The 27187-nt window shown below is 45.7% G+C and overlaps 1 protein-coding gene across 1 annotated transcript in view; it reads left to right on the plus strand.

Annotated features, from left to right (window-relative positions):
• The window catches only part of LOC146788618 (uncharacterized), a 192113-nt gene that overhangs the window by 108487 nt on the left and 56439 nt on the right, over positions 1–27187 (plus strand). The window contains 2 exon segments of the mRNA XM_085633186.1: positions 9085–9201; positions 9318–9437. Coding sequence (XP_085489312.1) covers positions 9085–9201; positions 9318–9437 — 237 coding nt within the window.

Below are 27187 nucleotides of genomic sequence, written 5' to 3' on the forward strand. Positions count from 1 at the left end.
AACATGAAGAATGAAAATAAAACCTCTAGTGCAAAATTAAATACATCAAAAACCTGTTAGATATTTGTTGAAAACAGATATTAGAAACAGTTCAATACAAGTCAGTAAAAAAAACTGCAGTAGCTCAGAATATGTGGAAACATGCAGAAAAACTCTATCTTTTATCTGTTTAAGGAGGGGGATAAAAACATATTCGCTCTGCTGGTCACAGTAAGCTATTCAATCAGCATTTGTAGAGCATGGCACTGTCGTGCCTGGGGGTATCTTGGCGCTGGGGTGCGAGGTCTCCGTCATGCCAGCTCTCCCTGTGACAGTTCTTGAGGAAACGGCGTGAAGAGGGAAGAAACAAGCAGAAAAAGGCAAAACAGAGGGCAAAAAAGTGAGCGAGCAGAAAAGGCAAAACATAGGGCAGAAAAATGAGAAGAAAGACAGGCAGCAAAGGGTGGCAGACTGTGGGTAAGCTGGACAGGAGAACTGTCGCAGGGGGAGCCGGCACGAGAACCTCCTCAATAGGATCGCTCTGAAGCCTCCATTAGTAGGTGCTGGTGGGAGTGTGGGATGCTGGATGGCGGGAGGAGGGAAATGGCAAGAGGAGGGAAAAGGAGGGAAGAGGGAAAAAATTAGCTGAAAAAGGCAAAACAGAGGGCAGAAAAACAAGTAGGAAAGGCAGAAGAGGGCAAAAAAGAGCAGAATAGGCACAACAGGGCAGAAAAACATGCAGAAAAGGCAAAACAGAGCAAGAAATTAGAAGAGAAGTCACAAACAAGCAACAGGAAGACAGGCAGCAGAGGAGAGAGGACTGTGGGCAAGGTGGACAGGGGAACTGTCACAGAGGGAGTTGGCACAAGGATTGCTATTAATAAAGAGCAGAAGAAAGAAATGGAAAGTTCTATTTTTGTTGTGTTTAACAGCTGCTTCAATTATGCTCCATGACCTAACATGCCTTTCAACTCAGCTGCTTGCTCTGGCAGAGAAATTGTGAGGTTAGAACTTGAGTGCAATCAATTATAATAGTTGAGATCTGATGTCTTTTCTTTATAATCAGCAACTGAATGTTCGTCCTAAGTTGGCAGGAATGCCCAGACGTGGGTCCTTTGCTCACTTTGCCACTGTATTCAAGCTAGCCTGGCTGATGAGGGGTGTTCCCAGAAACTGGTCCAAGGATGCTTGTTTCCGGTCCAGGGAAGACCTGGTTCGGCAGTTCAGGCTGGACTGTTCCCATGAGGAACATGGTTAAGACTTATTTGCACATGGCTGGGATTGAACTGTGGTGGCGAAGTGAGCTAAAGAACGATGATGGATTAAACCAAGATCTGTGACTGAGGGTGAGTGTCTGAAAAGTTTCCGCCCTCCTTCCATCATCTCCTTGTGTTTGCCCAGGTCACCCTAAGTTGGCAGGGCATGCCACCCATTGCAGTAGCTTATTAAACATGCCTCAGGCCTGCCACTGAAGAGCCTGTGTGTGCAGTTTTAAACTGCCATGTCGTCCTTGCAAGTTAACCTATTTGCCAGGCCCAAAGCTTCCTTCTTATTACATATAGTTCACCCCTAAGGTAGGCCCTGGACAGCCAATGGGCAAGGTGTAGTGTATTTAAACATTAGGACATGTACTTTTAAGTTTTACATGTCCTGGCAGTGCAAGGCCTTTCTGTCTCATAGGGTAACATTGGGATCATCTTATTACATTTTAAAAGTGTAGTTTCCAATTGGAAAGAGATGGTGTGAGAAATCAGGCCCTGTTTGCAGTGTCCCCCTACTTTTTGCCTCCATTTTGGCTACTAAAGGCTGATTTTCTGACTCTGTCACCAGACCCAGGGCCTGTATTCTGATTAAAAGTATATGGTAATTAGGTTTAATTACAATTGGTACTGACAACCTACCTGTAAGACCCTAGTATATGGTGGAGAATGTAGTTTTAGAGGCCTTGTAGCTTTAATGCACTCAACTGCGCACTGTTGTGGTGCCTGCTGTCATTTTAAAGGCATCCCTGCTTTGCAGGCTGCTTTTAAAACTGAATTATGTGCAAATTCGACTTTGCAATTAAAGGTACTTACAAAGTCTCAAACTACCTTATTCATACATATAACGTACCCCTAAGCTCCCCCCAACTACCCCTAGGGGTAGGGTGCAGTGAAACTATGAGTGGAGACATTATAAAATATGTTTTATTTGCCTGGTGAGGGAAAAACTGCCTATTTTGTTTCCCCCCATTGTAGACAAAAAGCTCCCAGGCTAACATGTAAATATTTAATTTAAGTATAAATATTGACAGGAAGGAGCTACAACTCTAATTTAGGATTTAAAAGGGTAGTTATGACAAGCCCACCCAACTTGATGTTGTTAGATTTGTTAATACTATTATAGAAAATAACTTATAGAACTGTCTTTTCTGTAATCCAAAATCCAGCCTTCCAGCTGCCCTCTCAGCCATCAGACATTGATCATTATATATTTATGAAAGCAAATTAAAAAAGAAGAAAGAACAGCAGCTAAATGCAGTGGGTTCTGGTGGAATTCAGGATCAAATTAAAACACTGCATAATGAACAAGGTGCATAGCGGCAGACATCTTAGTTGCCTTCAAAAGGGTCAGACCAGGAATCATGATCCTCCTCAGCTGACCTGATCCCACAACACTCCTTTAAAAGGCTAAAGTGTGGAGGATGAAGTTTCAGGGTACCCAACTCTGTAATAGCCTCAGTCCTGGACTTCGAACAGAAGCTCATGGCCTCCAGTTTAGTAAACTCGTGAAACTGAACTGTTCAAACAGTCTTTACGTGTGTCATTTACCTGGGAGTGCTTGAAAATATCGGATTGCTGAATCTGACTGGACTCTAACTCTCCTGCTTTCAGAACTTTCTGGGGGGGATTCACAAAGGGCACACATGTGGTGGGACCTCCGCATCGCAGTTTACCATTGCGGAGGTCCTGCCAGAAGTGTGTCCCCCAAGCACGACTACGGTATTTTTGCCACAAGTGGGGACGTCATTTTTTAATCTGACCCTGTGTGTTTATTTTATTAGCTGAAAACACAACAAGAGAGGGAGGGAAGTAAAGTAAGGGCCACTCTCAGTCCCCCAAGGTAAATATAATCATATCAACGAAAGAGTGTGCCCTATGTTTGTTAGCGGAGCACAACGGTAGAATCCAACTGGGTTCTTGATAAGCCCTTACTCACCAACCTGGTTGGTGACATGCTTCATCATCGGGCCCCACCGAGAGTGGCCGAATACCACCCCGGTGTGCTTCAACGCCAGAATTACTGCGGAGCTGGTAGTGTGTGTACAGTGAGTAGTGAAAGTGATTGTGGCACACCGCCTGCTCGGCTAGGCACCCGCTTGGAACCTACACGATTGGGTCCGGTTATTGAGGGATCGTGTAGGTGCCAAGCGGGTGCCTCGCTGAGCGGGCGGTGTGCCATTGTAGCTACCACCCCCCTCCCGAGACCCATGGTGTAATTAGTGATTACACCTCATAATAAACTTGGTTCCTCTCCAACACGAAGGACACCAGAAGTATACTGTTCTTAATTTTCAATTTTTACATTTTCACCTTTACGACCTCTGGTTAGAGTGGGCCTTAGCATGCTCATATCGCCGAGGTTTTCACATCCTTCCTGGTCCTGACGAATGGCTGAACAATTTATTCAGCTTTAATGTCCTACACTTTGTTTTTATACATGTCTGATTGGCTTCTAATAAAATCTATTGTTTGACACAACCAAGACATTTTTAACAATCACTTTCACTACTCACTGTACACACACTACCAGATCCGCAGTAATTCTGGCGTTGAAGCTCACCGGGGTGGCATTCGGCCTCTCCCGGTGGGGCCCGATGATGAAGCATGTCACCAACCAGGTTGTTGAGTGAGGGCTTTATTAAGAACCCAGTTGGATTCTACCGTTGTGCTCCACTAACAAACATAAGGCACACTCTTTCGTTGATATGTTTATTTTATTCTCCTGTTCCAGCACTCTAAAGTGGTGCTGGCAATGGCAAATATTTATAAAAATGCTAAATAAAAGGGAAATAAAAAACTCAGATTTGACACCAAGTTTCTGACTATGGTCTACTTAACAATCTTATCAACAATAACACAGTTCCTATTGCCACCTATGAAACATAGTTTGTTTTTTTGTAGAAAAGATGAGTCTGGTGAGAGAACTAAAGCTGTCTTTAGGTAAGACCTAAAAGGTGTGAAAAAAAGGATTGGAGGATAGTGGAACAAAAAAAGAACAGGGGAAAAAGGAGTACGCATCCTAACAAGCATTTACAATGCAACAGGTCTCCCATTTTAGAAACGTTGACCTATTGGTATCGTAAATGACAATGCCTTTTATTATTGTAGGTGTTTTTTAAACACAGATAAATTGCATTGTCATTTACAATGCCAATGGGTCAAAATTTCACAATTGTGAGACCTACTGCTTTGCAAATGCTTGCTTTGCCACGAGCCTATGTGCTGGGAAGGAGAAAGAAGAAAGCTGACATGAAACAACTCCTTGGCTTTTGAAGGGGAAGGCCGGAGAGAGAACAGGAGCAGGCTGCTGATTTTCAGTATGCTTGCAGTGTAAAAACACCCTGAGATGGTAATGCGGTATATTAGTGCTATATAAAACACTCGAACAATTATAGAGACTGAATCTCTATAATTGTTCGAGTGTTTCACTCCCATTGATTAATTCAACAACCCTGCTGTCCAGTATTTTGTCGTTAATAGGTATTAAAAGTAGATCTGAGATAGCGGGAAACTGGGTTAGGGCAGGATTTATTCAGAGGAATTTTATGTTGGTAGGGTCCTACAATATGATCTATACATTTTTGGGACAACTTGATGCCGCACAGCTTAATCAACCAACTCAATTGGCTAAAGACCTCTTTATGAATTAATGTGTAAGGAAACCTGGGGAGTGGAAGCGTTGCTTAGCGTATAGTAGGGAAGAGGATTTGTGTCAAAAAGCAATCAAAAAATGGCAGGAACAGGAAAATCATGTATTATCTTTGAATACTTGGAGGACCATTAACAATTTTAATTTCAATACACTTCGAGGAGCCAATTTGCGTAGAATGTTATTTTTGGGGAAATGGCTGTTGTATCGTACTCCCGCGGTTATTTCTAAAATGTATACAAATTATTCATCTAATTGTTTTAGATGCTTACATTACACCTCTGCCAACTGGTCTCATGTAATGGTCCATTGTTCTAAAATTAGGGTATTTTGGGACAAAATATTCGTCTTCTTTCAAACCTATTTTAAAATTATGATCCCTTTAAATGAAAAATTGATGCTTTATGGTTTTGATCCGGATCTTAAAATCCCTGTCCAGTTTGTTAAATTACTGTATATGGCAATGGCAGTGGCCAGATCCTTGCTATTACAGAAATGGCGGTCAGAACAGATCCCATCTAAGTTAGAGTGGATACAGAAAATGAGGAGAGTCTGGAAAAGTGAACACATCTATGCCCTGCGGGTGGGGGGGGAAAGAAAATTTGATAAAATTTGGGGACCTTACTTTGATTGATTTCTATTTGGTTGATGATGATCAACTGCAATATTTGATTGTATTTTAGGTTGAATCTGTTTATGCTGAAATTGGTTTTGTGTATTGCTGTTTAGTGATGTTTGTAATGTCACTAAAGTATTTCAATAAAAAAAAAATAATTTATAGAGACTGAATGAAAAGAGTCACAAACAGCAGGAAGCCTGCTGTACACAAACTGGGAGAGGCCTGCAGCTTAAAGACTGCAACATACTGCACAGAAACTACCTGCCGCACTTAGACGTCCTGCTGTATACAGACTCAATCTGAGATATGGTCCTGCTGCAAACTCGCAAGAATTTTGCACACAGATCTTCTGCTGCAAACTCGCAAGGGCCTCTGCACAGTGAATGAGCCTCTGGTGTAATGCAAACAGAAACCTTTGGGCGTTCTGTACTCAGTGTGATATGTGTTGAAACAGCACAAAGACAGTTCCACATGTAACGTGTCTTAAGCCTGCTCCTAGACAGCAAATGATGTATGTTTTATAAATAGAAGCCGAGACCTGACACTATTATGTGCATAGTTAAAGGTTTACCCTACTGGATGAACCGATAAGTATAAAAATAACAGAATTTAGTAGTTCAGCCATTTATTAATTTGAGAAATGAGTCACTAAGTCCGGGATTCAAAAATCATTATGTGTATCTGGTCCACACCTAATGTGTTTTTTATTTTTTATTTTTATTTATTCTGATTTAGACAAAGCTCATAAAAATGTGCATATAAATATTTGCCTGGCAAATAATTACCAAAAAACGGATTTAAAGAGTAAACTGGTTCTCTTTATTTTGGAGTTGATTATTTTGATGATTTTAAATTCTACAAGACAATTTATAGAAACCTCGATTTTTTTTGTGAGTAGCAGCTCAGGGCTAAAAAAAAATGCTTGTGTCAGAACGAGATATAATGGTGCGTAGGATTTTTAAGTTATTACAACTGTGGTAAAAACACTTATTTTGAATGTAAAGAACAAGCAAGGCAGGGGAGACAGCCTAGTTTCTGCAGCCTGACAACAAAATCAATAAGCCTCGAAGCAAAATACAAATTACTTCCATATTTACAGGGACATTGCACAGGTATTACCAAAGCTGCTCCAAGTGACAGTTAAAGCACGAGCACCCCTACACATTGAGTTCAATCAGAGAAAGGCAGTCAGGGGCTCATTTATGAGTCCTTGCGTCACTTTTGCGCCGCCGGTGCGTCACTTTTTGTGACACACCAGCGGCGTAAAAATTGGAGCTTGTTGCACCATATTTACAAAGTGACGCATCTAGGTAGATGCGTCACTTTGTAAACCCCTCTGCTACATTATACATGCCTATTACGCGCACCAAGCGCGTAATAGACACCAATAGGCCATGGGCGGAGCAATGCGCCCGCCTTTGGCCAATTGCATGCAGTCTTTTATAAAAAGACGCACGCAAAGGCCAATCGCTTAGCACAAAAGGAATCACACACACACAAGCATGTGCGATTCCTAGGTCAGCTTCGATTCCCCGTTTTTCACCTACATAGGGGCCGATTCTGATCCTGGAAAAATATTCCCCGTACAAATCGTATCTGGAGTTTTTACCGACCGAATCGTACAAGTCCCGTACAAACTGGCAAGTACGATTCGTATGGGAAAAAGTCCATACGAATCGCATTGGGAAAATTCCCCCACACGTCCTCGGGTCGGAAAAAGTCTCCGACACGTCCCCGGACATTTTTACGTACAAATGGGAAAACTGAAGTCCGAATGCGCAAGTACGATCCGTCCCATCCGTCCGATTGTATAACTGTATGGAAAAAAGACCGTCCGGAGCGAACTCCCATAGCAACCATGGAGATGTCCAAACAGGTGCCCGGTACGCGCCGAACACCCCCCCAGGCCCCCCCGTGTGTACGCACCGTACCCCCAGCCACCCCGTATGTATGGAGCGTACCCCCAGCCCCCCGTATGTACGGAGCGTACCCCCAGCCCCCCGTATGTACGGGCTGGGGGTACGCTCCGTACATATGGGGGGCTGGGGGTATGCTCCGTACATACGGGGGGGCTGGGGGTACGGCGCGTACACACGGGGGGGGGCGGGGGGGTGTTCGACGTGTACCGGGCCCCCTTTTCCTCACGCTTCGCGGCGTACTTCGCTTTTCCGGCACTTTTTGGGTGCCGTAAAAATATTGCTGTCCGGAGTGCTGTCGGTACGAATCGTACTTGCTGGTACGTAAAAAGCTGCCAAACTCCGTCCGGACGTCACGTCCGCGGTGTCCCGGATCACATTTGTATGTATTTTTCTGTCGGTCGGTCTTTTTTCCGATTCGTACGGGAATGGTGTTTCCGTACGAATCGTACTTGCAAGTTTGTAGGGTTTTTTCCCCGGGTACGAGTCGGACGGAGAAAACGCTCCGACCAACGGTTTGTACCCGGTTTTTCCAGGATCGGAATCGGCCCCATAATGTCTCGTGCTGCGCGAGCACTTCTGCGCATTGCACCGCTAGGCACAAGACCTAAAAAGGACTGTGAGTCAAGCATCATGCAAAAGAGGGTAAAAGAGAGAATGTAGGAGGAACCACGTATAATATTAAAATATATATACAATATTTTTTTAAATCCTTTATGCTTCCAATCTCAAATAGATTTGGAAATGTAATAGCCTGCTATACAATCCCGTATCCATTGTCCTCACGTGTAGCAGGACATCTTTCATTGAGATCAGACAAAGGGCATTAGATCAAAAGAATAAAAGGAGACCATGGATCCAGAGAAGGGTTTTGGGGAGACCTAAGCTAACTTTCCCCAAGTTCCAAAAGCTTGTCTAATACTCAGGTACACAACTCTTTTACAAGTCTGTGGTAAACACCCTGCTTGGAAGGTAGTTTTTCTTCTAAAACTAATCATCACCTAAAACATATGTTTGGAGGGTGATATCCTTCATGTCTTTATTGGTGTTATTCTGGATAATTGAAGTTCAGACTAGGAACTAGTTGTGTACATTCCTTTCAAGGCCTTGTCTCTGTGATCTTGCAGAAGAGAGTGAAAGTCTACATTATTTGGGTTTACTCATTACATCCGATAGGGAATGCATCTACCAAAATATACACCTAGATTGGAAATACAGAGCATTTGCTCCAGGGGATTTCACTATTCAAAAATACAGACAATCAGAAAACAAAAATATCAACTTGTGCAAAGCTTTTTCAATAATCCATCACTTTGTTCAAAATATCAAAATCACCACAGAGTGCGCCTAATCTCTAATCTCTATCAGCACTAAAGCATCTGGAAAAATAATCATCTAATAAAATATTTTACTTCAGTGCATACAAACCTGCACACTTGTTTCTGTTTGGTGGGTGGGTTAGATGTATTTAACTCTTTATCAAAGGAATTGTTGTGAATGATCCTGTCTGGGCATATTTAGACTTCAAATCAATTTGTGGTTCTAGGTGTTGAAAACATCTGTCTGCTGGCAGTGTACGTGCACTTTACTGCCTGTTAGGCATTCTGACAGCTATCTGGTATCCATCAATTATACTTCTCCTTCCTTTATTGTCTTCAGGAGATGGGATCTCATGCAATGACACCGATAAGTGCAGCAGCAGCCCATGCCATGGAAATGCCACCTGCACTAACACCGCAGGAAGTTACACGTGTATCTGTAATACTGGATTCCAAGGTAACTCCACCGCAGTACTCCTTTCCTAACCTCTGAGCCATGTCACTTACTTCATAGAACGCATGCAGTGATAAACATAAATGCCGTGCTCTCAACACTTTTGTGGTCTTCTGTAGGTAATGGAGCATCTTGCAGTGATATCAATGAGTGCACTGAGAAGAACCCGTGCCACAAAGACGCGACCTGCACTAACACTGTCGGAAGTTACATCTGTGCCTGCAACCCTGGATATGAAGGCAAGTCAAAAGTTCCTAACCCGCTGCTTTTTCTCCATAAAAGAGGCTATCCAAAGAGGAACTTGCCATGGCGTTGCACGACCTACAATTGGAGTAAGCAGCTGGGCCTAATGCCCCAGCTTTAGAACTATATAAAGAGATGGCTGATAAGGTGGCCACACAAATGCTTGCCATGTTCCGAGAGTCGTGGAACATGGGGCGACTGCCAAGGGACCAAAGGATAGCTACAGTGGTAGCAATGCACAAGAAGGGCAAGCCATAGACTATTGTGGATTTTATACGGCTATATCCTTGCTAAACATAGAGAATAAGGTGTTAGTCGAACTTTTGGCAACCAGACTGCATGAAAGGGTAGCATATTTACAAAGCGGCGTTAAGCCATAAAAAGTGGCTTAATGCCACTTTGCAAATATGGTGCAGGGCACATTGCCACTGGAGCGTAAAAAAAAGTGATGTTCCAGTGGTGCTAGGAGCATGTACACATGCCCATGTGTGTCCTGCATTCTGCAGAACAAACATGCCCCTGTGTGTCCTGCATTCTGCAGAAAACATAGAAGGAGCAAATCACCTTTAATGAATGTTAATGTGCAAGAAAGTGTCTTGCATCCCTGCATTTGTTTTTTATTACACAGCATTGCACTGCTAAATTGCATGCAGCGCCGCGCCATTTCTTTGTAAATATGCCCTGCAGTTCGTACATTACTATGGAAAGGGAGAACACCGCATATTGCGCATTCCAAACTTCAGAGTGTGGTTTACTACTGTGGGATCACAGTTCCAGACACAATTTAAATACTACTGGGCTTCCCAGCTACTTGTGGTTAATGAATGCGTCTTTGCGGATCATCAGGTGTTGGCGTATAGAGTGGATAGAGAGGCGATGGGTCGCAGGGGCCATGAGACAATTCTGTACTGGAGAAAGAAAGAGCGAAAGCTACCACCACACACCCAAACTGTAGTTAGGATATGGAGCGAGGCCATGAGGATTCTGGGATGGAATGGTAGACTCACCAACATGACACCACTCTGGGACTGTGATCTGCTGCATGAGGTGGGTGGACTGAAGGGTTTCTCGGCATCTGAACTAATAGGAATAGAACACTTGCGAGATGTCTGGCGAGATCAGGCTTTCATATCGTTTGAAACTCCGAGCCAGGAATTTGAGTTGAGGGAAGAAGAGAGATACAAACATCTGCAGCTGAGGAATGCTCTTGGAAGACACATATTGAAAGGGGGACAAGTGCTAGAAGCTTCGCTTCTGGACGATCATATCCTCACGGAACACATCCCTGACCTGGCAATTTCCATTATATACCGCCCTGACCAGGCAATTTCCATTATATACCGCCCTGACCAGGCAATTTCCATTTTATCCTGAAAGCTGGTCAACAACTCCCCCGATCCGCTGGTGAGGTTGTGGGAGGCCTGGATTGGAGATCTTGGGGATCTAGAAGATGAGGATTGAGTGGAGGCAATCCAGAGTCTGCGTGAGATATCTATACGGGCTAGGTTCACCTAGTCCAGCTTAGAACCCTGCACCGCTCCTACTATTCATTGACCAGGTTCGTCAAAATGGGGAGGACGACCTGCCTACGGGGTTGTGGACAGGAAGGTACATTTTTTTACAATCTGTGGGAATGCCCAATGATACACGAATATTGGAAGAAGGTCACTGGGGTCATGTCAAGCGTATTGTTGCTTAAACGTCCACTGGATGCAAAGTGGTTTCTTCTGGCAGTGTTGGGGGAGGAGTACTGGCCAAAATACCAGAAACCATGGCTTCTGCTGCTGGGTGGGATGGCCAAGTGGAATATTGCTGGGGCTTGGGGGAGTACATTTTCACCAGTACTCATGGAGTGGAAGTTTGACTTAGATTGGTGCCAGAAAGCTGAAAAGGTAGTCTATCAAAGCAGGGGCTGCCATAGAAAGTAGGAAAAGGTATGGGGAGCCTGGCAGGAATATAGGGCTTTTTTAGAAGTAGGGAACGCAAGTTAGAGGTCTGATGATTTGAAATCTTCTGATGAAAGATTGATTGCTGACATGTACACTGTGATGGGCTGTAAAATCCCCCCTACGGATTGTGCTCAAGTTCCTGCTTTTGGTTGTTGCGCGGTCGTAACTGCCATGTATGTACCATGAGAAGACAGATGTCTTCAATATATGTACTGTATGATTAGCATGCGTTCAATAAAAAGAATTTTAAAACAAGAAAAGAGGCTTTTCAAGGCCATCATCTCATGGGCTAGCCATGACTGTGTGTTTGATCAGAGTCATGACAGCACATTCCTACTGTTACAATCATTCCAAAATATGATGTCCAGTTGTACAATGTTGATACAAATCTCAAACAAATTGTTTGCTTCAGGAGGGCATTTGTCAACTTTTAAAAGGATCGAGAACAGAGAGTTTGTTTGTCTTCCTTTTTTCCAAACATGATCACCACATGGTCTGTAAAGCCTTTTCTTTAAACTATGTGTGTATGCACCACTGAATCTTAAACACCAAGACAGAATTGTCCTGCCTACCCCTTGCGAGACTGAAGCTAATGCACTGTCAGTAGATGCTTCACTGCTGCACAGGAATCCGCTGCATTGGTCACTTTCGGACAGAAGCAGCCACTTTCCTTATGGAGGTGAGCGAGTGCACCTGGACTTGGGTACTCGTAGACAAAGATGAACCAGCCCACCTAAGCAGCCCTAACCATAACTACACAGTTCCTATTGCCACCTATGGAACATAACTTGTGTTTTTTTGTAGAAAAGATGAGTCTGGTGAGACAACTAAAGCGGTCTTTAGCTAAGACCTAAAAGGTGTGAAAAAAAGGATTGGAGGGTAGTGGAACAAAAAAAGATAAGGGGGGGAAAGAAGTGGGCATCCTAACATAAGTAGGACTGTGAGTCAAACATCAAGCGGAAGAGGGTAAAAGGGAGAGAATGTGGGAGGAACCACCGATAACAAATGAATTTTTGTGAATGATCCTGTCTGGGCATATTTAGACTTCAAATCAATTTGTGGTTCTAGGTGTTGAAAGCATCTGTCTCCTGGCAGTGTACGTGCACTTTACTGCCTGTTAGGCATTCTGTCAGCTATCTGGTATCCATCAATTATACTCTTCCTTCCTTTATTCTCTTCAGGAGATGGGATCTCATGCAATGACACCAATGAGTGCAGCAGCAGCCCATGCCATGGAAATGCCACCTGCACTAACACCGCAGGAAGTTACACGTGTATCTGTAAAACTGGATTCCAAGGTAACTCCACCGCAGTACTCCTTTCCTAACCTCTGAGCCATGTCACTTACTTCATAGAACGCATGCAGTGATAAACATAAATGCCGTGCTCTCAACACTTTTGTGGTCTTCTGTAGGTAATGGAGCATCTTGCAGTGATATCAATGAGTGCACTGAGAAGAACCCGTGCCACAAAGACGCGACCTGCACTAACACTGTCGGAAGTTACATCTGTGCCTGCAACCCTGGATATGAAGGCAAGTCAAAAGTTCCTAACCCGCTGCTTTTTCTCCATAAAAGAGGCTATCCAAAGAGGAACTTGCCATGGCGTTGCACGACCTACAATTGGAGTAAGCAGCTGGGCCTAATGCCCCAGCTTTAGAACTATATAAAGAGATGGCTGATAAGGTGGCCACACAAATGCTTGCCATGTTCCGAGAGTTGTGGAACATGGGGCGACTGCCAAGGGACCAAAGGATAGCTACAGTGGTAGCAATGCACAAGAAGGGCAAGCCATAGACTATTGTGGCTTTTATACGGCTATATCCTTGCTAAACATAGAGAATAAGGTGTTAGTCAAACTTTTGGCAACCAGACTGCATGAAAGGGCAGCATATTTACAAAGCGGCGTTAAGCCATAAAAAGTGGCTTAATGCCACTTTGCAAATATGGTGCAGGGCGCATTGCCACTGGAGCGTAAAAAAAAGTGATGTTCCAGTGGTGCTAGGAGCATGTACACATGCCCATGTGTGTCCTGCATTCTGCAGAACACACATGCCCCTGTGTGTCCTGCATTCTGCTGAACACATAGAAAGAGCAAATCACCTTTAATGATTGTTAATGTGCAAGAAAGTGTCTTGCATCCCTGCATTTGTTTTTTATTACACAGCATTGCACTGCTAAATTGCATGCAGCGCCGCGCCATTTCTTTGTAAATATGCCCTGCAGTTCGTACATTACTATGGAAAGGGAGAACACCGCATATTGCGCTTTCCAAACTTCAGAGCGTGGTTTACTACTGTGGGATCACAGTTCCAGACACAATTTAAATACTACTGGGCTTCCCAGCTACTTGTGGTTAATGAATGTGTCTTTGTGGATCATCAGGTGTTGGCGTATAGAGTGGATAGAGAGGCGATGGGTCGCAGGGGCCATGAGACAATTCTGTACTGGAGAAAGAAAGAGCGAAAGCTACCACCACACACCCAAACTGTAGTTAGGATATGGAGCGAGGCCATGAGGATTCTGGGATGAAATGGTAGACTCACCAACATGACACCACTCTGGGACTGTGATCTGCTGCATGAGGTGGGTGGACTGAAGGGTTTCTCGGCATCGGAACTAATAGGAATAGAACACTTGCGAGATGTCTGGCGAGATCAGGCTTTCATATCGTTTGAAACTCTGAGCCAGGAATTTGAGTTGAGGGAAGAGGAGAGATACAAACATCTGCAGCTGAGGAATGCTCTTGGAAGACACATATTGAAAGGGGAACATGTGCTAGAAGCTTCGCTTCTGGACGATCACATCCTCACGGAACACATCCCTGACCTGGCAATTTCCATTATATACCGCCCTGACCAGGCAATTTCCATTATATACCGCCCTGACCAGGCAATTTCCATTATATCCCGAAAGCTGGTCAACAACTCCCCCGATCCGCTGGTGAGGTTGTGGGCGGCCTGGATTGGAGATCTTGGGGATCTAGAAGATGAGGATTGAGTGGAGGCAATCCAGAGTCTGCGTGAGATATCTATACGGGCTAGGTTCACCTAGTCCAGCTTAGAACCCTGCACCGCTCCTACTATTCATTGACCAGGTTAGTCAAAATGGGGAGGACGACCTGCCTACGGGGTTGTGGACAGGAAGGTACATTTTTTCACAATCTGTGGGAATGCCCAATGATACAAGAATATTGGAAGAAGGTCACTGGGGTCATGTCAAGCGTATTGTTGCTTAAACTTCCACTGGATGCAAAGTGGTTTCTTCTGGCAGTGTTGGGGGAGGAGTACTGGCCAAAATACCAGAAACCATGGCTTCTGCTGCTGGGTGGGATGGCCAAGTGGAATATTGCTGGGGCTTGGGGGAGTACATTTTCACCAGTACTCATGGAGTGGAAGTCTGACTTAGATTGGTGCCAGAAAGCTGAAAAGGTAGTCTATCAAAGCAGGGGCTGCCATAGAAAGTGGGAAAAGGTATGGGGAGCCTGGCAGGAATATAGGGCTTTTTTAGAAGTAGGGAACGCAAGTTAGAGGTCTGACGATTTGAAATCTTCTGATGAAAGATTGATTGCTGACATGTACACTGTGATGGGCTGTAAAATCCCCCCTACGGATTGTGCTCAAGTTCCTGCTTTTGGTTGTTGCGCGGTCGTAACTGCCATGTATGTACCATGAGAAGACAGATGTCTTCAATAGATGTACTGTATGATTAGCATGCGTTCAATAAAAAGAATTTTAAAACAAGAAAAGAGGCTTTTCAAGGCCATCATCTCATGGGCTAGCCATGACTGTGTGTTTGATCAGAGTCATGACAGCACATTCCTACTGTTACAATCATTCCAAAATATGATGTCCAGTTGTACAATGTTGATACAAATCTCAAACAAATTGTTTGCTCCAGGAGGGCATTTGTCAACTTTTAAAAGGATCGAGAACAGAGAGTTTGTTTGTCTGCCTTTTTTCCAAACATGATCACCACATGGTCTGTAAAGCCTTTTCTTTAAATTATGTGTGTGTGCACCACTGAATCTTAAACACCAAGACAGAATTGTCCTGCCTACCCCTTGCGAGACTGAAGCTAATGCACTGTCAGTAGATGCTTCACTGCTGCACAGGAATCCTCTGCATTGGTCACTTTCGAACAGAAGCAGCCACTTTCCTTATGGAGGTGGGCGAGTGCACCTGGAATCGGGTACCCGTAGACAAAGATGAAGCAGCCCTAACCATAACTACACAGTTCCTATTGCCACCTATGGAACATAACTTGTGTTTTTTTGTAGAAAAGATGAGTCTGGTGAGACAACTAAAGCGGTCTTTAGCTAAGACCTAAAAGGTGTGAAAAAAAGGATTGGAGGGTAGTGGAACAAAAAAAGATAAGGGGGAAAAAAAAGTGGGCATCCAAATATAAGTAGGACTGTGAGTCAAACATCAAGCGGAAGAGGGTAAAAGGGAGAGAATGTCGGAGGAACCACCGATAACAAAGGAATTGTTGTGAATGATCATGTTTGGGCATATTTAGACTTCAAGTCAATTTGTGGTTCTAGGTGTTGAAAGCATCTGTCTGCTGGCAGTGTACGTGCACTTTACTGCCTGTTCGGCATTCTGTCAGCTAGTTGGTATCCATCAATTATACTCTTCCTTCCTTTATTCTCTTCAGGAGATGGGATCTCATGCAATGACACCAATGAGTGCAGCAGCACCCCATGCCATGGAAATGCCACCTGCACTAACACCGCAGGAAGTTACACGTGTATCTGTAAAACTGGATTCCAAGGTAACTCCACCGCAGTACTCCTTTCCTAACCTCTGAGCCATGTCACTTACTTCATAGAACGCATGAGGAGAAAACATTTATTTTTTTCTAATTCTTTTTATGGATTTATAAGAAAACAATACAGGTCATATTGGTGTTTATACAGGTAGCACAATTTTACCCAAAATATCAGGTCTGTTCCTCCCAGGGATCCCTCCTCAAAGTAGGCATAATCATATGTGTCCAGTTCCTTGTTTCTTTTCAACGCCACTTCAATAGTTGGGGAGATACAGAGCTCTCCACGGTAAGTATTCAATTTTCCCCACTTTTTATTCAATTTTTTTTGGGACATCCTCTGTTTTTAAACATGACTTTCTCTGCGATCATACATTTGTCCATTTCTTTAGCCCACTCTCTCAACGTCGGCCCCTTCGCTGCTCCCCAGCACATTGCTATGCTACGTTTGACCAGTGTGTAACCTAGGGTGGCCCATTGTTCTGTTGTGATGAGATCTGTTGCATCCCATATGTTAAGGAGTCCCAATTTAGGTGTTAAGTGAATGTCTTTGACGATAGCCATATGCAGGTGTCTTGTGGCTTTCCCCCAGAGTGGCACTATGCTCGGGTACTCCTACAGTATATGATAGAATGTGACCTTTTCTGCGCAGCGCCGGAGGCAAAGTGGATCTTCTCTATGCCCAGTTTTGTGTAGGGTGGTCCCTGTTAAGTAAGTTCAATGTAAGATCTTGAGTTGGATAAGGCAGAAATTTATTGAGATTGCCGCTTCATGCAGGGACATTATTGCAGTTTGCCGTTCTTGGTCATCAAGTGGCCCTAGATCAGCCTGCCATTTTACTCGGAGATGTTGGAGTGGGTCAGGCATATTGTTTATTTATTTATAAAGTTTTATATAGTGCCAACAAGATTCCTAGCGATAACAGAGTGCTTTACAATAGGATGGAAGAGAGGACATGAAAGCAAAAACGAGCATCAATTGGGAAAAAGAAAATAATACAATAAACAGGTGTAAGCGAACAACGAAGGGGGGTATTAATATGCAGTAATGCAATATCGAACTCCAATTGGGAAAAAGGAGATAATCCTATAATCAGATGTAAGCGAACAACGAAGGGGGTTAATAATATGCAGTAATGGGGCGCCGTATCAAATGGAAGTAAAATGGTAATAGGAACAAAGTCCACGATCAAGTGGGCCTAGTCCTCTCAAGGTAAGAATTTACTCATTCGGAATCTTTTGGCTTCCAATTTGAACGCCGTCATCGAGGAGAGTCTGCGTACTTCCGGAGGAAGAGAGTTCCATATCTTTGGGGCAGCTCCGGAGAAGGCATGGTGACAAGTTCTCTTTTTGCGAAGGATGAGTGGTTTCAAGAGGAAAGCTGTGGCGCTTCTAGATGCTCTCCCCCGACAGGATAGTTCAAGTTTTTGCGCCAGGTACCTGGGAGTATTGAAGTGATGGGCTTTATGCGCCAGAACTGCAATTTTTAACTAAATTCGTGCTTCATAGGGTAGCCAATTGAGAGATTTTAGTACTGGGGATATGTGCTTATTTCTTTTGGAGCCAATGACCAGTCTAGCCGCGGTGTTTAGTGAGGCCCTTGGGGGAGCCAAGGCATATTTGGGAAGGCCACAGAGGGTAGCACTGCCATAGTCTAGTCTTGGCAGGACAAGCGCTTGGACCACCTGTTTGAAATCATTTTGTGGTAGGAAAGGTTTGATATTTTAGGAGTCCTCATCAAGTGGTTGGCTCCCTTACATACATTGTTGATATGACTTTTCATATTCAGGTGCTTGTCCATGGTGACTCCGAGAGATTTGGCTGAGTCTATGATAATCAGAGTGCAGTTGAAAGCGGTGAGGTGAGTCAGCCAGAGATTTAGGTTGGGGAAGTGGTTCAGTGGGGAGATGAGCAGGAATTCCGTTTTGGAGGTGTTGAGCAGGAGATGGTTCTTGGTTAACCAATTTTGTGTGGACGTTAGGATAGTGTTGAGTGAGATGATGTTTTCTGGGGATGAGATTTTCAAATAGAGTTGTGTATCATCAGCATACATGTGGAAGAGAATATTCGTGGAATTTAGATAGTGAGCTAGATGTTCCAAGAAAAGGTTTAAGAGGATAGGAGAAAGGGCGGACCCTTGGGGGTCCCCCATAATTACTGGAGAGGGCTGGGAAAGAGTGGGATTTGCCTTGACCCTTTGTGATCTGTGATGAAGGAAGGATGAGAACCATTGTAGCACCAGATTCGAGAAACCCATTCTGTTTTGCAGGATTGATAGGAGGTTGTCCTGATTGACCATGTAGAATGCTGAGGAAAGGTTAATGAGGATCAGGAGACAGGAATCGTTTTGGTCAAGCATTTTCAGAAGGTCATCCATAACGTGTGTGAGGGCCGGTCCGGTGCTATTCCCCTTCCGAAAACGGCATTGATGCTGGATCAGCTTCCTATATGTCAATGATATGGCTTTTTTCCCAAGGGGTTCTGATAGCACCAAAGGGGACATCTCAGGCACCTCCCCTGGTGCAGGAAGTGCAGCAGTCAGGGCGTGGCGGATTTGTAAGCATTAGAACACCTCCCTCTGATCCAGGTCGTATTCTTTTTGGAGATCAGAGAATTTTAAAACTTTCCCCTTTTTCCATAGGTCACCAATACTAGAGATACCAAAAGTGTCCCATCTGTCAAATCCTGGTTAGTTGCCTAGCATCCTGAGTCTCTGGGTGAACCATAGTGGTGTGGCCAGCTGCGTTTTTTATTGGCCTGGTGCCAGATGTCAATGGTTAGGGCACTGGGGCCAAAGTAGTGGCCTTTCTTTATTTGTGAGTACGGAGCCCCGTTATACCCCTCCCTTCCCATCTGGTATCTGTCTAATTGATACGCGGGATATGTCTGGGGATGGTACACCCAATGATTGACAACTACTAGTTGTGATGCCCAGTAGTAGAGGCACATATCGGGGAGTGCGATTCCCCCATCGTACCAGCTTCTGGTTTATTTGTGCATGGCTTTGCGGGGTGTTTTCCCAACCCATAGCAATGTCCTAATTTCACTGTCTATGTTCCAGAAATAGGGCTCAGGGACTTTAAAGGGGAAGTTCTGAAGGATATATAAGAAGCGGGGGAGGGCCAACATTTTGAAAAGGGTCGCTCGGGATTTTAAGGAGCCAGGGGTTCAGTGGTATTGTAGTTCTGATGAAGAGTGAATATGGCCTAGACTGGATAATGATCTGATATGCCATGTGGGAGACAACGTGGTTCCCTAAACTGGCCTATGTCTGCTGAGTGGGTCAAAAGATAGTCTATTCGAGAGAGGCTATTGTGGGCATTTGAGAAGTAAGTGAAGCGATGTGTGCAAGGATTAAAATGCCGCTAAATGTCCGTCATACCCATGGCATTAAGAAATTCTGATAGGGGTGAGGTGGATCTGATCGATTGTCGGGCCAGCAAGCGGTCAGTATTGTAATCTAGCATCATGTTAAGGTCACCCTGAGGATTAGTGTCCCGATTGGCAAGTCAACTATCCTCCCCAGTTCCGCTAAGACTGACCTGCTAAGTGGAGGCGGGGCATAGACTGACACGATATTGACCGTTCGCCCCTCCCAGCTGGCCTCGAGGACTGTACATTTTCCCTGGGGGGAAGCCCATGTTCGATGTACACTTATTGCCAGGCTCTTAAGAACTAGAATGCCCATGCCACTAGAGCCAGAAGTGAATCCAGCGTGCACAGCTAACTTATAGCTCCATCTATTCAGTGCTTTGCAGTTATTGCCCACCAAGTGTGACTCTTGTAGTAAAACTATATCCGGGGCCTGTCTATTAAGATATTGTAGCACAATGCCCCTTTTCAGTTTGTCCCCTAGTCCATTTACGTTCCATGTGAGGATTTTTAAAGATGTTTCAATAAGGATTGCTGCCATTATGTATTCAAATACAGTTTATGCAAGGCTAGAAATATGATATTGGGCAGCCTGCCGCCGAGGAGTGTCCCGTCGGTAAGCCCATATGTTGTTGGTTGATATGTCCCTGGTGTGACCCGTGACAGTAATGTATGCATGTGTACTTTGTCGGTATTTGTGTGGGATTTTGATGATTCCCTAAAGTATTGTGAAGTGACCTCTTGTAAAAAAACAAAACCCTCTCCACCAGTATCTTGTCCCTGCCTCCCTGCCAGTGGATTTCAAGCTATCCACTTCCCCAACAAGGCAGAGTGCCTATCACCCCCCCCCTCCCAGCAATGAACGGTACCCATGGTTCAGCATCGCTCTCCTCCTGCCCTTCCCCACTTACTCAGAGCTGTGAAGACGGTATGTTTTGGACCACAGCCCCTTATTGCGAGTCACATTCTTTGCACAGTGGCACATATTTACCCACTCCGAGTTGTGTTAAATCCTATGAAAGCATGAGTCAGTGGCCGGCAAAATATCTTCCCCAGTGGATCTGTTCAGGACTCTCCAGAGTTACGACTCACATTCACCCTCCAGTGTAGAACCTCCACCAGCACCCGGCGAGCATCATTGTTTATCTAGCATCTGGGGACCAGATCAGTGACTCCGCAGCTTGCTCCGTCACCTGCGGCATGGGATGGTTTGGTTCAATTCCATTTTGATCCAGAGTGTTTGTCTGTACTGGAGTTCCCAACTTGTCTCCACCCCTCTAGCTAGCCCCATGCCTCCTCCTGCGTTGAGAAGAACCAGTTTTTTTCTGTTGGATTCAATACACAGTGTGTCAGGGATTATCATGGCATACATGATGTCTCGGTCTCTGAACGCTTTTTTAACTTCCAGGAAGCTGCGTCTTTGGACTTTTATTGTGAAGTCTGGAAAAAAAGAGACCACGCTATGTTCAAATTTGACTGGTGGAGCGCATCGTGCTGTTTGCAGGATAGCATCCCGGTCTCGGAAGTTAAAGACTCTAGCGACTATCGGCCGTGGAGGGGCTTCTGGTTTAGGCCGCCCCCCTGGAACACGGTGAGCTCACTCAATGGAGAAGTAGCGCTAAAGGCCCTTTGGCTCCAGGTGTTTGGTGACTAGCTCCTCAACGAACCAGTCCACTGTTGGGCCCTCTGCACACTCCGGCACACCCAGGATGCGCACGTTATTATGGCGTGCCCGACTTTTGTAGTCGTCCAACTGCGCCTCCAACTTATCTTGTTTTTCGATCAGCTGTTGCACTTTTTGTTTGAGTTGGGAGGTGACAGAGGAGAATAATTTAATGACGTCTTCGACTTCTTTGACTCTGGTGTCCTTCTTTCTGAGGCCTGCGCACACATGAGAAATTTCAATGTTTACCATGTCGAGCCTGGACTCAAGGGAGGATTGCACACTGGTGATGGTGGCCATAATATCTTGGAGCGTCAGCTCAAATTGGTCATCGGGGGATTGTGGCTTCTCCTGCCCCCCTGCCGCCTGCTATCGTGAGCACTTTATGTTATTTCAGTGGCTTTGTACTTTGGTGAGGAAGCGCAGTACTTCCCCCCGCCAGCCTGGGGGCTGCCGGCCTGCAGCGGCCTGTTGGGTGTCCTTGGTTATTTAATACCAGCCTGTGCCACTGTTTGGTGGGTTATGACTCTGGCATCTCCTTGCCCGGGGCAATGAAGCGGTCCCTGATTTATGCCTGTCTGGTGCGCTTTTCATTTTTTTGTTTTTCCTTGCGTAGGCCACTGCGTGGCAAGCCACAATGCGCAGATGTCACCAGGAGGGCAGATAGCCACCCCCTGCTGCGTGCTGACACCTGTGCCTGTTTCTAGGATCCTGTGGTCTGGTGGTTGGTTCCCACTTCTGTGCCTCAGCGCTATCATCTGTGCCGGCACTCATGGATTTTATGTGTAGTTGTGAGTGCGGGCGATTTTTTTAGTTTACTCAGACACATATATTGTGAATATCGCTGGTGCTCTTCATCTGGGTGCTGGCCACAACGTGCCACTGTTTCCTCTGGGCCCTCAGGGTCCATAACCTGGGGCCAGGCCGACTCTATTGTTCACCCCCTGGTGAGGTGGCGGTCCGGCCACCAGAGATTTCAGGTTGCAGGCAATTATTGGTTGTTTTAGATTTTTGGGCGCACCCCTCAGTGTGTCTGCTACCACCAGGGCGACTGCAAGTGCGTAGGAGCTGGCTTACACCTCGGCTAGTTTAGGCCTTGATACGTATGATATGGTCCCCTCTCCAGGCCCTTCGCTGTGGATCAATTGCTCGGGCCTTTGCTGCACGAGATCTGGGAGTTGGAGCATTCCCCATCTTCTCCGGCTATCATGCTCTACCAGGCCTCGCTGTGTCTCACTGACAACACCAGGCACATTCACTCGAGGGGGGCCCACCTCCCTCCTCGATGGGCATCAGGTCGAGTGGCCGTACCTTGGGTTTCTGCTTCCGGCAGCCACGTTCTGTCGCTGCTCTCGGCTCTCCGGCTCTCCGGCCCCAGCCACACCACCACTGCAGATCACCCTGCTGCCTCGAGCTCCCAGGCAACATCTCAAAATCTAATTGATTGATGGGTGTCTTCTGCCTGGGTGGGTCCCGGCCCGGCTCTCCTCACTCTGTCTGGCAGATCCACGCTCAGCCCAGATCATTTTTGCTCCGTCCTGCTACGCTGGTGGTATCTCCGCCATCTTACATCTGCCAGACTCTCCCAAGTCTCTGGCCTCCAGTCCGGCTCCACAACACAGTCCGGAGAGGTTTGGGATGGAGTTCAGTGCTTGGTACCCTGGGGCTGCAGTCACATGGTGCATGGGTTTGTTGGGACAATAAGTGTTGCGGGATTAATGATGGAAATTAGCGGAGGGCTTCAGAGCTGCGCTAGTGTGTGGCCATTCCCGTCGGCTACTGGCCACGCCCCACCCAGGAAACATTTCTAACCAATATTGCTATAACAACCTTAGTAATAACAGGTGAAGAACGAAAAAACTATGGAAAAAAAAGAAACAAGAGAAAAGAGAAGGTGGGATAAGAAAATTGAAGCTGGGGGTGCACGCTTTCTTGTAGAGGGTGTTGCAATACACATGCCCTTATGTGAGGGGGGAGTTGATAGGTCATATTGGAACCGGCATCAGGCAGTATGTAGGTCAGTAGGGAGAGAGGGAAGAGAGGATGCCACCAGTATGGCTGAACCAGACATGTGTTGATTATCTAATTGCCCCTCAAAGAATTTCTCTTAAAAGTGTATCCCAGAGCTCCGCAAGGGGATTTTTACAGAGACCCCTAACCTCTTCTCTATGCAACAGTGTGCCCTCGGCTTAGGTCCACGCCTGCATAGAGAGTGCCCACACCCAAGCCATAGGTGAGTGCAGTGCCTTCCAACTCCAGGTCATTTATTGTTTCTCTAGAAGAAGGGCCAAGTCAGCAAATCGCATGCAGCGTCGTGTTTTTTGGTGCGGCGATAGAGTCCTTATAGACAGACTTACCACGTGTTTGGGAAGACAGTGCCTGTGCAACGTTCAAGGTGTGCTGTACCCTCCCTCCTGTATATTGCCAGTTTGGGGCAGGACCAAAGCATATGTATTATGTCTGCATCTGGGGTCAGACAGTGAGAACAGGCAAGATCTGTACGGTGAAAATATCGGTTGATAGTTTTAGGAGTTAAGTAAGGTCTGTGTAAAACATACAATTGGATCAATTTCAAGTGGGGTTGCGGGGCATGAGGGAAGGATATTGCAATATGGTGTGCCATTCCCTGAGGGTACAGGCACGAATAAAGTCAGTGTCCCAGCACCCACATATTGTGTCCGGGGGAAATGCAGTTTGCGCTTGCATAGCACTGGCTAGCTAGCAGATCTGGTGTCTGCCCATGCCTAGTGTGTTCAGATATTGTATGATCAAGTGTTGGGCGGGTTCTTGTTCTATCTCCCCCCAGGATCAAGCTAGTACAGCAGTGAAAGAGGTGTGCAGTAAGAATTGCGCGGGCGGGGGCACAGTGCTAGTGATTAAATCGTCCAGAGGATTGAGAGATCCATCATTGTACAAGTCACCTAAAGTGTGTAGTCCTGCCCTATGCCATGTAAGCAGTTCACAGAGAGTGACTGACCCACACCCCCGGGGCATGCCAAGTAGTGGCAATGCTGGAGTAGATAAATGGGGTTCTGCAGTAGCATTGATAAGCTACTCGGAGGAGGGGGATATCTGGTGGTGAAGGCTAAGCAAGGGGGTGAAATAAAGCCAGAATAGATTCCAAGGTCCAAGAATGAAGTACTGTTGCAGTGCTGGTGAGGGTCAGGCCAGCAAACCAATGTGACACCATTGTAACTGTGACGCCGGGTAATAAAGCTTGAGATTGAGGACATTGAGTCCTCCACTCTCTGAGGGGGGAGAAAAAGCTTTTGCAGTGCTAGTCTGTGATGTGTGTTGTGCCGAATGAAGTCCTGTATCACACGATCTAAGGAGTGGAAAAAAGCTCTGCGTATAAAAAGCATGAGGTTCATGAAAGAGTAAAGAAGTCACAACAGAACTACCATTTTCATCAGGGTCACCCAGCCAGCCTAAGGGCAGTGGCCTCTAAAAGGATATTAGTATGCGTAACACTGAAATCACTCAGACCAAATTGCCTTCCAGGAGGTCTTCCAGAGTGCAATATATACGGATCCCTAAGTAGCGAAATGCGCCAGGCTGTCATTTAATTGCTATGCCATTTGCTGTGTACACAGGATTCGTATTGTAGGTGTGGAAAGAATAAAAGCATGATTTTGACCAGAATCCCAGTCCAGAAATAGTGGCAAACTCTGCGAGCAGGCTCGCTACAGTGGTGGGTATGGACCTAATGTCTTTGAAGTAAAGGAGCATGTCGTCGGCATAAAGCGACTCCCTTCGTATGCCGTCTCCCAGTGGCGTTCGCTAGTACTGACCTTGCGTACAAAGATGGTTGCCAAAGGTTAAAGTGCCATAGAGAAGTACAGAGGGGATGGGGACAACCCTGGCATGTGCCGCAATGTATCATGATGGAGTCAGACATGTGACAGCCGATGCATACCCTGGCTTTTGGGTTAGTGTACAATAAGGTAACTAAGCAAATACATTGGGTCCCGTGGTCATAGCATCAGAGGACCTCCATTTGAAATGGCTACTCCAGTAAGTCAAATGCCATGTGAAGGTCTAGGACAATGCATCCCGAGTAGGGGTGTCTGGGCAGGGCATATTTAAGCATTCAGAAAAAAAGACGGATGTTCAATTAGATGTTTCTAGCGGGTACAAAACTGTTTTGGTCCGATTGGCCTAGCCGTGGCACCAATGGAGCTAGGTGCTCTGAGTATCAGACGGTGAGCCTCTAAGGAGCAAATATGTATCCTCCTTCAGGGTCTATATAGTGTATTGGAGGAAGCAAAAGGAACTCCTGCCCAGATCCATATTAGTACCTCTTGGGCATTGAAGGAGTAATTGGTGGAAAAGACCTTTCCACGCCATCTCCTCTGCATTCTAGAAGCTTCCAGGCTGGTGACGTGTGACTCCTGAATTCAAGCTATGTGTCCATTTCTTCTGCGGAGGAATGAAGAAATGGCATAGTGATGAGAGGGGATATGAATGCTCCTCAAGTTCCAGGTGACAATGTGGTCACAGTAATAGGAGTGGGTGCATGAAAGAGGGAAACCCGGCCTTTCACTCACAAGAACATGCATTTTCGTGAGCGTGCTTGATATGGACGCAAACGGATAAAGATACAACTATATTACAATAAACAATGAATACCATTGAGATCAGATGTACAACAGACATCCACCCAAACCAAGTAAGTGAGGAAAAATATGGTGTGAAGGAGCCGGCCAATGGATTAGGCAATTAAGGCAGGTGATGGAATAACATCCACTTCTCATAATACCAAACAGGCTTTGCAGTATTCAGGGAGGCCGCCCAGGTCCTCGCTATAGTGAGATGAACAAACCCAAGTACGGCAGGTGTAACCCATGGGTCTATGCAGAGGGAGGTAGGAGTGAATATCAATCAGGATGTCGTGGCTTCGCAGCAAGTAACGTAATTGGGCATGATCTCAAGTTAATGAAGCGGAGTATATTGTTTGAGCAAAGAGAAAAAAATGCAAAAACCCAGCTATGTAAGTTATCAAATGATATCATGAGAAGACTGAGTGGTCACCACTGGCATCCCATCTGCACTGGGAGGGACAACGTCTAAAATTTGATGAGGAGTCAGGGCCAGTATTGTCTGCCCTGGACCTAGGTGCAATGTCCCTGAGGTCAGCAGCCACCTGGAGATCCCTGCAGTGTTCTTGGTTGAGTTCCACTAAATTTGGTGTCCTGCAGGAATGCGAAATTGCCAGACTTGGACAACGGGCATGTTTCTTGTGTTTTGCCTTCGGTGGTGGTGGTTCTCTGTGGGGATCCGAGGCGGGACCTCCTCTGGCTTGGTCGTTCCGCTCCAACCATGATCAAGCATTCACTGGATCAGTGAAGAAGGACGTCTTATCTTTGAATTGAACACAGAGGTGTGCTGGGATGAGAAGCGGATATTGAACATTGCGTTCCCTTAGTTTCTGCTTCACCTCTAGGAGTGTGTTCCTTTGGCACTGGACAACTAATGTATAGTCTGGAATTACCAATATTCGGGCGTTGTCGACCTTCAGGTTGTCACTCTTCTGTGCTTCTCTTAGGATAGTGTCTCTAGCTCAATTATTCATGAGTTGGGCAGCCAACGGGTTAGGGGGGTGCCCAGCAAGGGCTGCCCTGTGGGAACCCTTGTGAGCAAGTTCCCCAGAACAACAAGGTGACACTCAGTAATTGTGCATGAAACTGCGTTTCCAGGTGTCTATATAGGCTTCTATATTTTGCCCTTCGCACCCTCAGGGAGGCCCACCACAAGTATTTTGTTGCATCAAGAACTCCCTTCAATGTCCTCTGCCCATTACTCCAAGAAATGGACCTTGTCTTGCAGTGTGGTAAGGTGTTTACACAGATTGGAGGTTTGTGGCTGAAGGGCCTCAACTGCCCGTTCCGTCATGTGCACCCTGTCAGTTAACTTTCAGTGGTCATAACGAACAGGGCAAGCTCGGGGGCCACTGCATCAATTTTCAATTCCATGGAGGTGCGTGATCTTTCTATTGCC

Source organism: Triturus cristatus, chromosome 11 (genome assembly GCF_964204655.1).
Source record: "Triturus cristatus chromosome 11, aTriCri1.1, whole genome shotgun sequence".
Lineage (NCBI taxonomy): Eukaryota > Metazoa > Chordata > Amphibia > Caudata > Salamandridae > Triturus > Triturus cristatus.